The sequence below is a fragment of the Triturus cristatus genome, chromosome 7 (assembly GCF_964204655.1).
Source record: "Triturus cristatus chromosome 7, aTriCri1.1, whole genome shotgun sequence".
NCBI classification, from domain to species: domain Eukaryota; kingdom Metazoa; phylum Chordata; class Amphibia; order Caudata; family Salamandridae; genus Triturus; species Triturus cristatus.
This window is the reverse complement of record NC_140590.1, coordinates 941810959-941826250: the sequence shown is the minus strand read 5'-3', so window position 1 is coordinate 941826250 and position 15292 is coordinate 941810959. Positions and strand designations below refer to the sequence as shown.

The window sequence follows — 15292 nt, the reverse complement described above, 5'->3', positions numbered from 1 at the left end:
CATCTTTTGTGTGTCTTTCTGGGAGTAATTAATAAAATGTAACTGTCATCTACAACCAGTCATGTGATCCAAAACAAGCTGCAGGCACAATGAACAGGAAAATGTAAACTTTTAAAAAGTGGTATTTTCAAAATTGCAATAAAAAATCTACTTTACCATTAAAGAGGGTTTATCTTTACAACGTCTTAGGTACCAAACATGACATATCCCCTTCTCCCAATTAGGAATCACAGTGTATCAAATTGTAATAAGGAATCCCCAATGTTATCATATGGAAGGGGTAGGTTTGACAGGCGCCATTGGGTACATGCCACAGGGTGCAAGGTTTTCCCCAACCAACCCTTTTTGCAGTGGGAGCCTGTGTTCTTGTTCGGAACACAGGCTCTCATTGAAGTCTATGGGAGTCCGACCGAACGATGTTCAGAAGTATCGTAATCAGTCAGACGGTCTCGCAGGACCCGATTTGGTCAGAAACTATTTCGAAACTGATTCGGTTGGAAGAGTTTCCAAACGATATCGCAATCGGCCCCTACAAGGGACATATAAGTAAATTGGATACGCCAATTAGGATAATGCTAGTTAAACCATGTTCAGCAGATTAAGCACAAGCACTGGTTAGACGTGGTAAAGTCCACAGAGTTCTAAGGCCAACAAAAGCAAAACTCCAGCAGAAATTGGAGGTAAGTAGGCAGAAAGTTTGGGCAAGACCACCCTAAGGCCAACAGTTCTAACAGACTTTGGGCCCGATTCACAGAACTAATTTAAGACAAAATCCTAAACTTACTACTTTTGGTATTCACAGAAGTTAGGATTTTGTCTTAAGTTTGTCTTAAGACAAAATTAAGACAGACTTAAGACAGTCTTAAGACAGACTTCAGACAGTCTTAAGACAGACTTAAGACAGTCTTAAGACAGACTTAAGACAAACTTAAGACAGACTTAAGACAGACTTAAGTTAGGCTTTTGTCTTAAGTTTGTCTTAAGTCTGTCTTAAGTCTGTCTTAAGTCTATCTTAAGTTTGTCTTAAGTCTGTCTTAAGACTATCTTAAGTCTGTCTTAAGACTGTCTTTAGTCTGTCTTAAGTTTGTCTTAAGACAAAATCCTAACTTCTGTGAATTCCAACAGTAGTAAGTTTAGGATTTTATCTTAAGTTAGTTCTGTGAATCGGCCCCAGTATCTCTACAGGCTTTGTGGGTGCGCTTGATGATTCCTTATATGTGAATGTGTCCCATGATACACACAAACTAGAGTGTAGGAAAAGCAGCTTCCACCTCTAAAAGATAGCACTGATGTGCACTGATTCAGTCATCATTTACAATGAGACTCGCAAATAGAGAGATAAAGTGCAACACTGAAATAAGTCATAAAAAAATTCCAGACAAGAGATGTCAGTTAAAAAGGGCAAAGTATGTATTACAGAATGCAAATAAAAAGAAATAAAAAATTCAAGATACAAGATACAGAATAAAGATCAAGGATGAACGTTTGACAAACACTACTGCATGGATTAATTATTGATGGACACTATATGATTGTGGCTCAGGAAATTGAATTTGCATTTAGTTACAAGTGTATGTAAGGTTTGCGTATACTAATGGACAACGTAGGGTAGTCGTTGTATCCATTTCCTTTGAAGCACTTTGAGATGAACTTATAGCTCTGATTACGCTGTCACATAACCGTGCGCAATTGCAGAATGTTAAAAGTGGTGACAAATTAAAAAAAGAAGTAAGCCAAGCATGAACCATCCTAAAATCACCAATAAAGTAAAAGGCAGTAAAGTCAAGTGGGAGGAAGTCTTTAGAGTCTGCGCGGTCATGCTTGATGATTTGTGAATGGAGCACAGGATAAACAATGAGTGTAGAAACAGCGACATATTACTCTATAGATGGCCGCCTAAGAAAACGTATTACAGGAAACCTATTTTCAGGTATTACTTCAGGAAGAGAAATAGTCTACGAAGAATTGGGTAGCTGATACTCACACACACTGAGAAGGAATTGGAGTACAGTCACCCAAACCATGCCTAGTTTATAAAAAATGCCCTTATTTTACATGGTGATTTTTTTTTGTGGGGGGCATTTTTTGGTTCTTCTCTATTGAGATGTCTTGTTGATGTGTAGTGTAGAGATAATTTGTACAATTTCACTGCTAGATGTTCCTCTAAGCCTTGTAGGTAAACTCTAAACATCATCCTCAGTGTTACTGAGAAAAGTGAATGCATAAAGATGCTTTTGTGTCACTTGTTTGGCTAAATTAATTCACTGTTGTATAAGATAAACTGTATATATACCTTGATGTACTTCAATGGCTTCCTCTTAATGATTTCAGGGAAAATTCCTTTTTCTTTTATTGCGTGTTCAATGCTGTTGCCTCTTTTTGTCTTTTCAAGCTCTGTAATGTAAAGTTCTGGCACATGCTGTCCATATACCTGGAAAACATAATGTAACATTTGCTTAGGAACACATAATGAATAAAGATTGCTATAACTAGTTTACAGAAATAGTTGAAACATATATTAAAGTTTCACAAACAAATTATCTCTAACGGAATTACCACCCAAGTTGGCATTTGAATTGATCAGATACAAATGGAAGTCCCGTATCAGCTGATATGTAGGGGGTTTGGAACAATAAATGTTCCGAGAAAGAACAAGGGCAATTCTAATTCTCAAATAAAAATTAAAATATAAAGTGAACTCAGTACATACCGCTAGACTGCAATTAACTAGTGCAAAGATTTACCTTTCAACCAACTATAATTCTTACTATTTAGAGATCCAAAACCAATACGTTAGTAAATGGGATCAGTGTAATACATTTGTAATCCAAGGGTATAAGTGCCACATTTTGCTGAGGGGGTTCCACACAGGAGTCCTTTGTAATGTTTTATGATTAAACTGAAACACACTATAGTCATTCATGATTTTATTATTGATGAGAGGCCGGATGCAATATTTCTTACGAAAACGTGGCTTCAGGACAGTTCTGGCCCGGATGTAGCCATTGCTGTCCCTGACAATTATGCCATAGTAAGGCAAGACAGAGTTTCCGGAATAGGAGGGGGCATCGCTATAATTTGTAAATCTAGCTACGTGTGTAAGCTTGAAGCCTTTCTCCTACCTGGTTGCGAAGCTGCCTTATTTAAATTGGCAATTAACCCTCAATTTACTTTTTCAGGTCTTTTGATTTATCGCCCCCCCGGTAATGCAAGTACATGGACGTCGTCTTTCGCCGATTTTATAGCTCCCTTACTTCTTAAAGCGGCAAATTTCACCATTTTAGGTGATCTTAACTTACATCTTGAAGACCCTTGTTGTACTCTTAGTACGCATTTTTTAAATGATCTCGAAGTTCTGAATTTATTATTACGGAACTCTGGGCCCACTCATTCTGCCGGTCACCTGTTGGACCCTGTTCTTTCTAATTTACACTTTGATTGTTCTCAAAGTGCTCGTCCGTTGGAGTGGTCTGACCACTTCGCAGTTCATTTTTCCCTGTCCCTTTTTAAGAGTCCAGTCAAGGGTAGCTGTGGTAAGGATGAACTGATTCATCAGTGGGGAAAACTTGATATTGTAGAGTTCAATCAGTACCTCTCCAATACCTGTCCCGATACCAATGCTTCTGTTTCAGAGCTTAATATGGCAGTATCTCACTGGTTTACTAGTGCTATAACTACTTTACTGCCTTTAACACCTAAGCGCTCTAGATTACATCATCCCCCTGCACCTTGGTTCTCGGAAGACTTGAAGATCTTAAGAACCAAGTGCAAGGCACTTGAAAGGAAATGGAGGCATTCCTACTCTGCTTCTTGTAAGGCTGAATACAAAGAAGCCCTGAAGGGGTATCATTCCCAATGTAAAAAAGCCAGGGCTACTTACACTGTGAGTACAGTGACGCAGGCACAGAATTGCCCACGTACTCTTTTTTCTGTTGCAAAAAAGCTAACAGGAGCAGACACTGTCCCGACCCCTCCAGCTTTGGAGGAAGATCAATGTAAAGCCATTGCCGAGTATTTTATTGCCAAGGTTGAACGCATATATGACTCTATGAGTTTTCCCCTGACAGCAATTGATTCTCACCTGGCGCAATCGGCTGTGCCTGAATTACCTTCCCCTTTGGTGAAGGTTACCAACTGGCAACTGTTTGATGATATCTCCTTCCTCTCTTGTTTGAACAGCGTCAGATCCGGATCTCCCCTTGATCTAATACCAGTAAGAGTTCTAAAGTTACTGGATCTTGAACCCTGACGGGTCCTAATGAGACTTCTTAATGTTTCCCTGACTGAGTCTCATGTGTTACCAGAATGGAAGCACGCAATGGTTGTCCCCCTCCTAAAGAAGGCAGGTGCGGACACTTCCAACTTGTCCAATTTTAGACCCATATCCTTGTTGCTTTTTTTTTCAAAGGTGCTGGAAAGACATGTTAACTCTCAGTTAAACCAACTAGTGGAAAGTTCGGAATTTTTGCATCCTTCTCAATCCGGCTTCCGAGCACACTATTCTACTGAGACCGCTCTCCTTGGGGTTACGGAGAGGTTGCGGCACGGTATTGATCGAGGGGAAACATCTGCACTCATCCTATTGGATTTGAGTGCGGCCTTCGATACCGTGTCCCATTCCATCCTTTTACACTCTCTCCGGTCCCTAGGAGTAGATGGCCCTGCACTTGCCTGGATTGCCTCATTTTTGAGTGAGCGCACTTTTCAGGTCTTTTCGGCGAAAGCCTCCTCGGCCATCTGTTCATCGGCACATGGCGTTCCCCAGGGGTCCATACTCAGCCCTCTGCTATTCAACATCTATGTTAGACCCCTGGCCACCATCGTAGAGGACGCTGGGCTGACAATCTTTTCATACGCCGATGACACCCAGATTGTCTTTTCTCTTTCCAGCAGTGAAGGCAACTGTGAATCTGTCTTGAAGAACGGATTATCGCGTGTCGCCGAGTGGATGCAAATGCATCTACTTAAGTTGAATGGCGACAAGACGGAGGTCGTCATTTTGGGAAAGAATAAAGAGTTATGGGGCCCTCAGCACTGGCCAAGTGATATGGGACCCCTTCCACAACCGGTCTCTGTAGTTCGTAACCTTGGCTTTCTTATAGATGATAAGTTATCCATGAGACAGCAAGCTACCAAGGTTGCCTCTATTTGTTTTGCCATCTTAAGATGGCTTCAGAAAATGTTGTGGATGCTTCCCCACTCTACTCAGAGAACCGTAGTACAGGCGTTAGTTATATCTCGCCTTGATTACGGTAATGTTCTCTATCTTGGTGCCGACACCTCTACCTTGAACAAACTTCAGGTGGTGCAAAACTCGGCGGCACGACTTCTCTGCAATCTACCACGGAGATCCTCGGCTGCACAGGCTCTTCGCGATTTGCATTGGTTGAGAATCCCAAGTCGCATAAAATTTAAGGCCCTTTGCTATCTTTTTAAGATCAAACAAGGCGTGGCCCCAAAATATTTAAAGAGTCTTGTTCAAACCTACAAACCCAACCACTTGCTGCGATCCTCGGCAAATGGCGATTTTGTTGTCCCAAGATTTAAACTTGTAAAAATGGGTGATCGGTCCTTCTTCCATCTGGGCCCCAAATTTTGGAACACATTGCCTACTGCCCTTAAGCTGGAAGCCAACTTGTTTGGTTTCCGGAAAAAACTTAAGACACTGCTTTTTTCATAGCCTTATTTGCTGTTTTAGTTGGTCCTTGACATAGTATTGTGTTTTCTTTTCTTCTTGAGTCTATCCCTGGCGTTGGGAAACCCACTGCGGGTAGCTGTTGCGCATTATAAGTTCTATGAAATAAATAAATAAATAAATATAGTGTACTAAAAGGAGCATGGACAAAAAAACAACTTTGAAAGAGAGTAGAAGTATCCTTTGAGTAAAAGAACATTCACAGGTTTCACTGAAGTTGCAGTAGATGCAATACAATAACTAACTGTCACTGAGACATGGCTTTCCATGGAGACTTCTGTATGTCTTCATAATATTATCCCTTCAAACTTTGGAGGATCTACAGTCTAGCCACAGTGTATTGAGCTTTTATGTATTCAAATCACCTTATATATAAGGAATTACTTTATAAAGACTTTAAATCTTTTGCAAATGCTAAAGAGCTCTGCACGAGTGGATTATTCTTGTTTAATCAATGTTTTCTATTGCCACAAAATGTAATGGCTTGTTTGTTTTATGAATTGTAGCTACATAAGGCCCAATTCCAAGGTTTCGTGGTGTTGAGGTGGCTGGTACTCCACTGCTGCACACTCACTGCCAGTAGAGAGGAAACTTGTACTATGATTGGCAGGACCGCAGTGGTCCCGCCAGGCATATCGCAGACTCTGACTGCTACAGCACCTCCAGGGAACATTGGTTCCCTGGCAGCGGCAGAGGTCCCAGGGCGCTCCGACGACCCAACTCATAATGAGGTGGTCGGACCGCTAGTGTGGCGGTGGCTGGACCGCCACCACAGGTCTGGTGGTCCTCAGACCACCGGAGTCAGATTTTTGGCCCTAAATGAAGTATTAGAAAAGTTAGGTGTGAGGAAGTCGCAAGTTGGGCGATTGGTTCACTGTCCAGCCTTTATAGGTGTTAATGAGAGTAATGCCTATTAGTAGTCTTGCCTGAGTGGCAAGTCAAAGTTTAATAGTGGGTATAGTGCTTCACAGTCCAACACCAGAATACTACAGTAAGATTTAAAAACTGGTATACACAGCCAGTTTTATAAAAGCCAAAAAATTTTATATAATTCAATATTGACAATAGGATAGAATGAAAGAAACTGATAATGGGATCAAAGGGAAAGTGCAAAAGAAATATAACACAGATCAACATTAAATGGTCAGCATGGCATGCCATTCAAAAACAGTAGAAACGCAAAGATAATTAAAAAGATCACGAAAACAATACATGTTAAAAAGTGTTGCTTCAGAGAGAAATATAAGCAAAAATAGATAAGAAAGTAACAAATGAAAAATGTAACATTTGAATCAACAAGACCAAATCAAAATCAGAAATTCTTCAAATCAAAACATAATAGTCACCACATTACTGTAAAGTTCACTGGTAAAACAACATATTCAAAATAGCTAACACTGATGTCAATTAAATTTAACAGCATGAATATCACTGAAAAAACTAATAATAAAAACAATACATAAGGAATTTAACAGCCAAAAACAAAGATATGAAAAAATAAGGAAAAGTTAAGCTTGACCGCATACTCTTCAGGTTTTTTTGGGAAAAGTGTTAGAATTTTGGCATGCTGAAGAATGATGGGTTGGCCCAGGTGTAATTTGCATTAAGCTACCATCATTTTTCACAATCTCTGGCATTTTGCATAATGAAAGTGTAGCATAATGCCAAAGTTTGTGTTATTACTCAACGTTACATTAACAAGATATATGTTCAAGGAAAATTCTTATTGTGGGAAAACATGAATGCATGGAGGCTTTACCGAATGTGAGTGGTTGTTTTTTTGATTTGGGGCACCAATAATAAATACAAAATTATTTTTGTGTTACATTTTGTACTGAGTGGAACATCTGGAAAATTATTTAGTGTGAAAAGCATATTTTTTTGCTATTCACCTGGGGCAGTTCCTCAGATATTGAGGCTAGCGTACATACAATATCATTTTTTTTTCTGTCCAGAAGTGTGCTCTCGATTCTTTGTCCAGCTCTTGGTCATTTTCAATTTGGATTCCTTAGAAAGCATTAGTCAGCCTTTGCCTCTGAATTTTGCTACCTTTAAAGGTTTTAGCCACAGCTGATTGCTACTCATTGTATTTGTATTTAGGGCATTTTGTAATGTTTATATTAATCATTTCTGACTGTGTCCATGTTGCTGTACTAATATTATATTTTTTAGCTAGGTTGTCTTTTTAAAATGTTGTTGTTGTTTTACTGATTATGTTCAAAGGCCCACAGATGCTCTACTCACATTTTGGTTGTATTTATATATATTTGTGTAAACCTTTCCTTTCAATAATGCAAGTTTTTGATTGGCATGGAAGGGGTTGCCAACAGGATAGTGCAGCACTGTTCTCTTTGTTTTCCTGCGTCCTTCTTTGCTTGACATGTGGGTGACCACTATTGTGTGGAGTGTGTGTGTGTGTTTGATTATTAATCATTTTATGTCACTTGTAAAAGTCTTTGTTAGTAGCATTGACCTTTTTAACCCTTTGTGTTATTTTTGTTAAAAATTTCCATATATTTCTGCTGTTAAATTTATTTTTGCTTGTGGCTGATAGTATTACTCTGTAGTATATGATGGTTGTTTTTAATTAATGTAAGCAAGTTTTGCCTGCCTCAAGTGTCCCATGTGTGCTTGAGTGACACCAGTTATTTTGTATTAATTTGATCAATTTATTCCTGCTCCCTCACCTCCCATAGATATCCAGTTGGCCCTGGAGGGACACCAGGTAATTTTAATTTATTTATGTCCTATGTTTATGATGATGCTTATGATCACTTATATTACATTGACTAGAATGTTCAAGTCACACTCTGTTCTGTCTTATTTTTTATTGCCTACAGGTGCACAAGAAGGCATTGAGATGGAGAGTAGTGCTACTGACCAATAATAGAAGACGTAACGAAGAGAAGAAGCTTGTTGTCACCACTGGCAACAAGCCCTTATCATTTTTCTGTCAACACTGCATGCATGCTGCATTCTCTTCTGGGGTGGAAGAAAATGGGACGAGGGGGATTGTTCCTTGATCAACAGCAAAACCAAAGCAGATGTCTCTCAGCACTGATGTTCTGCTGTGATGAACAAATTGCAGATTACACAATTTGCTGCAAAGAAGTGCATCGAGGGAAGCCACGTGTATATTATGGCACCAAGAGCCAACAGCCCCTCCTGAAAAAACCGACATGCAATCCTGTTGGAACACTATCTGAAAACTATGGATGATGCTGAGAGACAGAAGGTGGAGGTGATAAGGAAGAAGATGATATTGCTGCCATGCAAAGAAGCCAGGTTACACTTCAGGCCTGATTCGATGTCGTTTGGGAGACCTCCGAATCGGATTTTACTTTCCCGGATTCGATTGGAAGCCCTTGTTTATGACCGAATCATACACAGGTCCAAACAACCAAGTACAATGCGAAGATTGCGTACGTGCCGACTAAATCGTTTCCAGGACCCAAACCTGTCTGGTTGTCATTCGTAGCTGAATCATGCCACGCTATGGAGCCAAATTCTGAGTGAATACGATGCACGATTCGGACAGCCGCTTCGCCTCGGTCCCAGCAAGACGAAACAGCTGTCGGAAGCCTACTTCGGGGGGCCATAGCAGGCCCCCCTTCACCCAGGACCCTCCGAATCTGTCACAGGGGTGTACCCCCAATCCAGGCATGCAGAGTGTGGCAGGCACCATAGAGTGCCCACCACAGGGTGCACACTTTTCCCCACCCACCCCTTTTCTGCTATGGGAGCCTGTGTACGCGCCCATAGAACTCAATGGGAGTCCGAGCAAACCGAGTCCGTAAGCATACGGCAGCATCGTACTCACTTGTTCGGACTCCCGGAGCACATCTCGCTTGGTAAGCCCTCTGGATCCGAGTCGTGTGAAGGGCTTTCCTAGTGAGATCAGAATCGGGCCCTTAGTGTGAAGTCATCACCTGCAACCGCAGAATGGCACAAGTAAAAGAGGGACACAGTCACAAACACAACAATCCTCTATCAAATCTATTTTCAGTAAGGAGCTGCCATACCACCTAACACAAGGCATAGTCCATTTATACAATGGAAGCTATATAAAATGTTAGCACTTGACCCCCTCCCTTTTTCTGAAATTTATGAAGAACCTCGGCCAAAATGGAAGGTTCCACACCAGACATATTTTTCAACAGTTTTCACATGTTGCTGTGCCAGTATGCACCATCAAGTTCTGGAATTGGTTGGTGAAGAAATGAAAAAGAGCACTGTTCCATCTACCTAAGATAGATCTGTCAAGCCAAAGTTAACACAAACATAACATGCCACTGGGTCTCCTTCAAGGGGTTTAACCAAAGGCTAGCTGCTGGCCTCATGCCTGATGCTTTTCAATATATTCAAAGGAATGCAACAGTTGCAATACTCTCATATATCACAGAAAGCTGCCAACATCCTGGAAGAATTTAACACCAGGGTGTACAAATTGCTTCACCCCAGAGGTCACAGCATTGGATTTGTTACCTGCTACATTCAGAATAGGAAGAACCTTTTTTTCCTTGTGACAGCCTCCCTTTTTTGGGCTGTTAGGGCCCCCAACAGTATGACTGTTTGGCAAAACCCCTGCAGACAATACAAGAGTTGTTAGGCTCAGTTGGAACTATATGTAATATTACATATATGAGTTGTATATTGTATTACTTAAGTGATGGGTCACTGCAGAGGGCAAGACAGTACACAGCTATTATAGATGGGGAAGTGGATGCTCATAGTTCAAGAAACTTCGGTACATGAAGAATGGGCAAAATCTGAACATGGTAAATTTTCTCTTGATGATTGCAAGCAGGCAGAAAGGAAGGGTAGCTCAGGATGAGATAGACTCAAGAAAGAGGATGATGTGGATATAAAATTAGATAATATCTTTGTGATGGACCAGTAACTGGGTTCAGCTTCTATTGATCGGTAGGTGGAACCTCCTGGTTTTAGTTAACAGGGGTATTACAGTAAAACAAATCACTAGTAAAAAAACATGAGTTTAACAAAAATGTAATTATCTTATGAATAAAAATAGACACCCACTCCACATGCAATATATCCTCCCTCTCCCTGAAACCAAAACAAGATAAACTAAGCAAATACTTCTTCCCAGGTGTTCCAACCCACACCACCCGCAACACTTCCATCCCACCTTATGGTAAAAAATTAGCCAGGGGCAGATTTGCAAAGTTGTCACACACAATGCACTACCAAAGTTGCTAAGCTGTATTTTGCTAGAGGGAGAGATCAGGACAGTGCCTTATCGATCAAGATATGGCACTGTGCTGTTCTCTTCCCTAGCATAATTTGGCTGCCAAGCAATATGCACACATCTTTTCACCTTAGTGCCAAGGTGTCTGCATGATGCCTATCATAGGTTCAGTACTGGAAGTCCAAACCTCTAGTACAAAATACTATGCTTAGAGAAACTTTAAAACTCAACCTACTTCAAATGTGTGCTGCATGGTGCAGCACAAATGGAAAGTCAGATAAGTTTGGAGAAATAAAAACATTTCTCCATTCTGACAGCAACCTTCAAGAGGCATTATTTTGTATAAAGCCTTGTCTACAGATGCTAGTAGATATGGCTTTTGTGTCAAAAGCCATGGGTAGTTGCATGAAAATGCCCATGTACCTCCCATGGCATGCCCCTTTGATGCAAAGCAGATGTAGTGTTTCATTGCATTTTTTTATGGCTAATTTCTAGTGCAAATAAAGTTTTTCTCTAGAAATTAAATTCCAAATGAATATTTTGTGGCGCTTTCCTGTATAAAATGTTAGTAATTCTTTCCCCAAATCTTCTTAATTTCTTTTAGGTCCCTTCTCAATTTGTCCTGCCATTTCTTTTAGGTGTTTAGGCACTGAAGTGGAGTAGGATTTTATGAGGAGATGCAGGATTTGGTGGAACTGGCTACTAGGGTAGTGACTGGGTGGTGTTGGCCTACTGCCCGAAATAACAGCAGTGGATAAGAAGCAGATGACCCTCCTCCCCCTCCTCATTTTCCAGAACCCCCAATCAGCAGAAAGCCATAATCTTAGTGTGGCACAGCTAAGCAGTGGCATTTTCATGAGGTCCTCCTATATTTGGGCTCCGGCGGGAGCAGCAGAAGGCTCTGAAATAAATGAGAAAAAAGACATAATAATTGAAGCACATTCCTATATATTCTCAGCCAGTTCTTGCGTTAGTTTTAGTAAGGTTGACTAGGTTAGTTAAAGTTATCTATCAGACAAAGCTTGGGCTAGTATTAGGTTTTGCTATGGATGGGTTAGGTCACTAATAGAAGAGAGACCACCGATAGGGATGGCATAAGGAGAAACTTAGGAAGAAGGCATACAACAAATGTAGCACAAGACAGGATTCAGGTAGTGGTGGTAAGTATGTGTAAGTATCTAGGCACTGATCAGCAGACCACTCCTACCCATTAAATAAGACAGTAGAGGTTGGTTAAGAGGAAGAGACAGAAACATAGTAAGGCTGATAATTTAACAAAAGGATTATGGACTGGGATTATATGGTACAAACAAGGAATACTTTAACAAATGCAGCAGTCATCTTTAAGAATAAGGAACCCAGCAGCCACTTGCTCCTGTCCTTCTGACCGTGGCCCTCCTGCTAATCTTCCTACACAATGTTTTCTTGGACAGGCTCTAATTTGTTTTATTTCTTCAGTAATATAACTATCACCCATGGAACATTTGCAGAAATAAAAAAGAAATACATATACAATTTGACATTATTGCTAACCAGATGACTACTATGAAATGTTTACTTCTTCACTTTAAAAATGAAATAATCAAAAGTTTAATGAAAGTTTAAAAGATGGAGGAAAAGGCTACAAAATGGTCACAGAAATGTAAGAAAAGGGAAGGAAAATCAAATAAACTAAAGCTTAATGAAAGTTTAAAAAAATCAATCAATCAATCATTCAATCAGTGCTTGTTAAGTGCGTGACCCGTGAGGGTCTCAAGGTGCCAGGGGAAAGGGCTGCAGATCCTGATGGGCACTAAGGTTCAGTTGAAGAACCAGGTCTTGAGATCCTTCCTGAAATGGGTCAGCGACAGGGATAACCTGAGGTGGGGAGGCAGGGTGTTCCAGGTTCTGGTGGCATAGTAGGATAAGGATCTTTCTCTGGTCTTGGTCTTGCGGATCCGAGGCACAGTGGCAAGGGCCAGTTTGGCGGAGCAGATGTGTCTGGAGGGTATGTGTAATGAGAGGCGATGGTTCAGGTATGCTGGTCCTGCATCATGGAGAGCTTTGTAGGCATGTGTGAGGAGCTTGAATGTAACTCTTTTGTTGACTGGGAGTCAGTGGAGTTCTCGCAGGTGTTCAGAGATGTGGCTGAGGCAGGGGATGTTGAGATCCAGTCTGGTTGCGGCGTTCCGGATGTTCTGTAGTTTCCTGAGGAGTTTCTAAGTGATGCCTGCATTGAGTGCGTTGCAGTAGCCAAGCCTGTTGCTGATGAGTGCATGGGTGACCATCTTTCTGGCCTCAGTGGGGATCCATTGGAAGGTCTGTTGAAGCAGATGAAGAGTGTGGAAGCGTGATGGGGAGATAGCATTGATCCGGTGGATCAACATGAGCTAGTAGTCCACTATAATGCAGGGGTTTTGGGCATGGTCTGTGGGTGTGGGGGGTTCTATCACAGCGGGCCACCAGGAATCTTCACCAAGCTGAGGTATTAGGCCCCAGGACGAAGACTTCGGCCTTGTCTGAGTTGAGTTTGAGGCAACTGTCTCTCATCCAGGTAGCAGTTGGGTGCCATCGGCATAGGAGATGATGTTGAGTCTGTGGTTCCTGACTATGGCTGTGAGCGGGGCCATGTAGGCATTGAAGAGTGTGTGGCTCAGGAGGAGGCTTTTGGTATCCCACAGCTGATCTCCATGGTTTCTGAGAGGAAAGGTGTCTGACTCGCTGAGTTCTACAGGTGAGGAAGGAACGGATCTAGTCCAGTGCTTTGTCGCGGATGCCCGCATTGTGGAGTCTCATGCTTAGGGTGCGGTGGGAGCTGGTGTTGAAGGCGACAGAGAGGTCCAGGAGGAAGTGGGCTGCTGTTTCTCCCCGGACATGGAGGGAGCTGATGTCATCGGTGGCAGCAAGAATGGTGGTCTTGGTGCTGCGGTTGCTTCTGAAACCATATTGAGAGGAGTCCAGGATGTGGTTGGCTTCGATGAACTCAGAGAGTTGGGCGTTGATGGCCTTTTTGATGACCTTGACTGGGAAGGGGAACTGGGAGATGGATCAGAAATTCTTGAGGTCTGTTAGGTTGTCGGACAGTTTCTTCAGCATGGGGTTGATCTCTGAGTGGTGCGGCGTAATATGGGCGCAATGGAGGTGGTGGCTCTGTGGAAGATGTGGTGCAGGGAGGGGTCAAGTGTGCTCCAGAGTAAATGCTCTTCATGGTCCTAGGAGTGTCGTCCGGGGAGAGCAGGATCCAGTTGAGCAGGTGGCCACGCTGTGAAACCAAACATGTTGTGGTATAGACAATAAATATGATATGTTCTGCCACACTGTGAAGACAAACAGGCCGTGGTATTTGAATGATACCTTCGGGTTACATTAGAGGACCTTTGCAATGACCAATGGTCATGTAATGCACTGACTCGATGCGCTGAACAAAACGTTATATTCAACACAAAGTCACTTTTGTATCAGACTATGTTCTTTTGTAGTTTCAGGTCATTCTGTGAGAGAAGACTTTGATCCCTGTGCTGATAGAAAAACGGCCAACGCCCTTCTCTCAATAACGGATTATTCCCGGCATTTGCTTGGAGCGGAGTTTCTCGTTTCCTGTGCAGCGCACATGGGTGGTGCGCATTTTCCAGTGCAGTCGGCTTTATTAATGAGCTATGGGCCAGAGCGGAAGAGTTTCCTGCAGCTGCAAAACGAGTTTGAGCAGGAAGTATTGTTTGTTCGTTTCTCGTGTTCCTGAACCGTGGATCGGCGGGAACAGGTATGATAATTAACTCCTAAGGAATTTTGTATTTGAGCATACTCTCAGCTGAGAAAGGATTACAGACATTTGGAGGACATAAGTATAAGCAAAGAAAAAAGGAAAGTAAAGATCTGTTATGTAGACATCTTGATAAGTATTGGACAATACCAGTTTATTTTCATCGTGTGGTTTGGATGATTCAGAATTATCCTGAACAGAAGATTAGCATAAATCATTTTCTTTCGTTTTCCTTTGTATTGTGAGTATCAGAAACTACAGTAATTGCAATCAGAATTTTCCTGAACAATATTGAGGAGTCTTTGGAGTTGTATTCTGATAAATCACTGACAAAACAAACAGAGACTAATTACTTTGGATCACGCATTTATTTTACAGGTAATTTACAGAAAATAATCCTATCAGGTTTTAAATGTTTTGTTAATGACAGTTGGTGTTTTAAATCTGAAGTTGTCCCTTTTACTTTTAGGTCTCCCTCACCCGCAGTACCCTCCCTGATTTAATTTCCCCTCATCTGGCCATTCTGATACTCTGTGAATATTCTATCAGAGTTGGAGCTGCCAGAAGGTGGTCCTCTTGAGGGTACTGCTCCTGAGGAACATTGTGGATTGTGACATCAGGATCTGTTGGGGGGGCGGCATTGTTGCAT

At 41.6% G+C, this 15292-nt stretch overlaps 1 protein-coding gene across 2 annotated transcripts in view; it reads right to left on the bottom strand.

Annotated features, from left to right (window-relative positions):
* LOC146810887 (uncharacterized) overlaps nt 1–15292 on the bottom strand; it is an 898367-nt gene that overhangs the window by 731410 nt on the left and 151665 nt on the right. For both annotated transcript variants that reach the window (XM_085617928.1, XM_085617929.1), the window contains exon 4: nt 2294–2431. In XM_085617928.1, coding sequence (XP_085474054.1) covers nt 2294–2431 — 138 coding nt within the window. The remainder of the gene's footprint in view (nt 1–2293; nt 2432–15292) is intronic.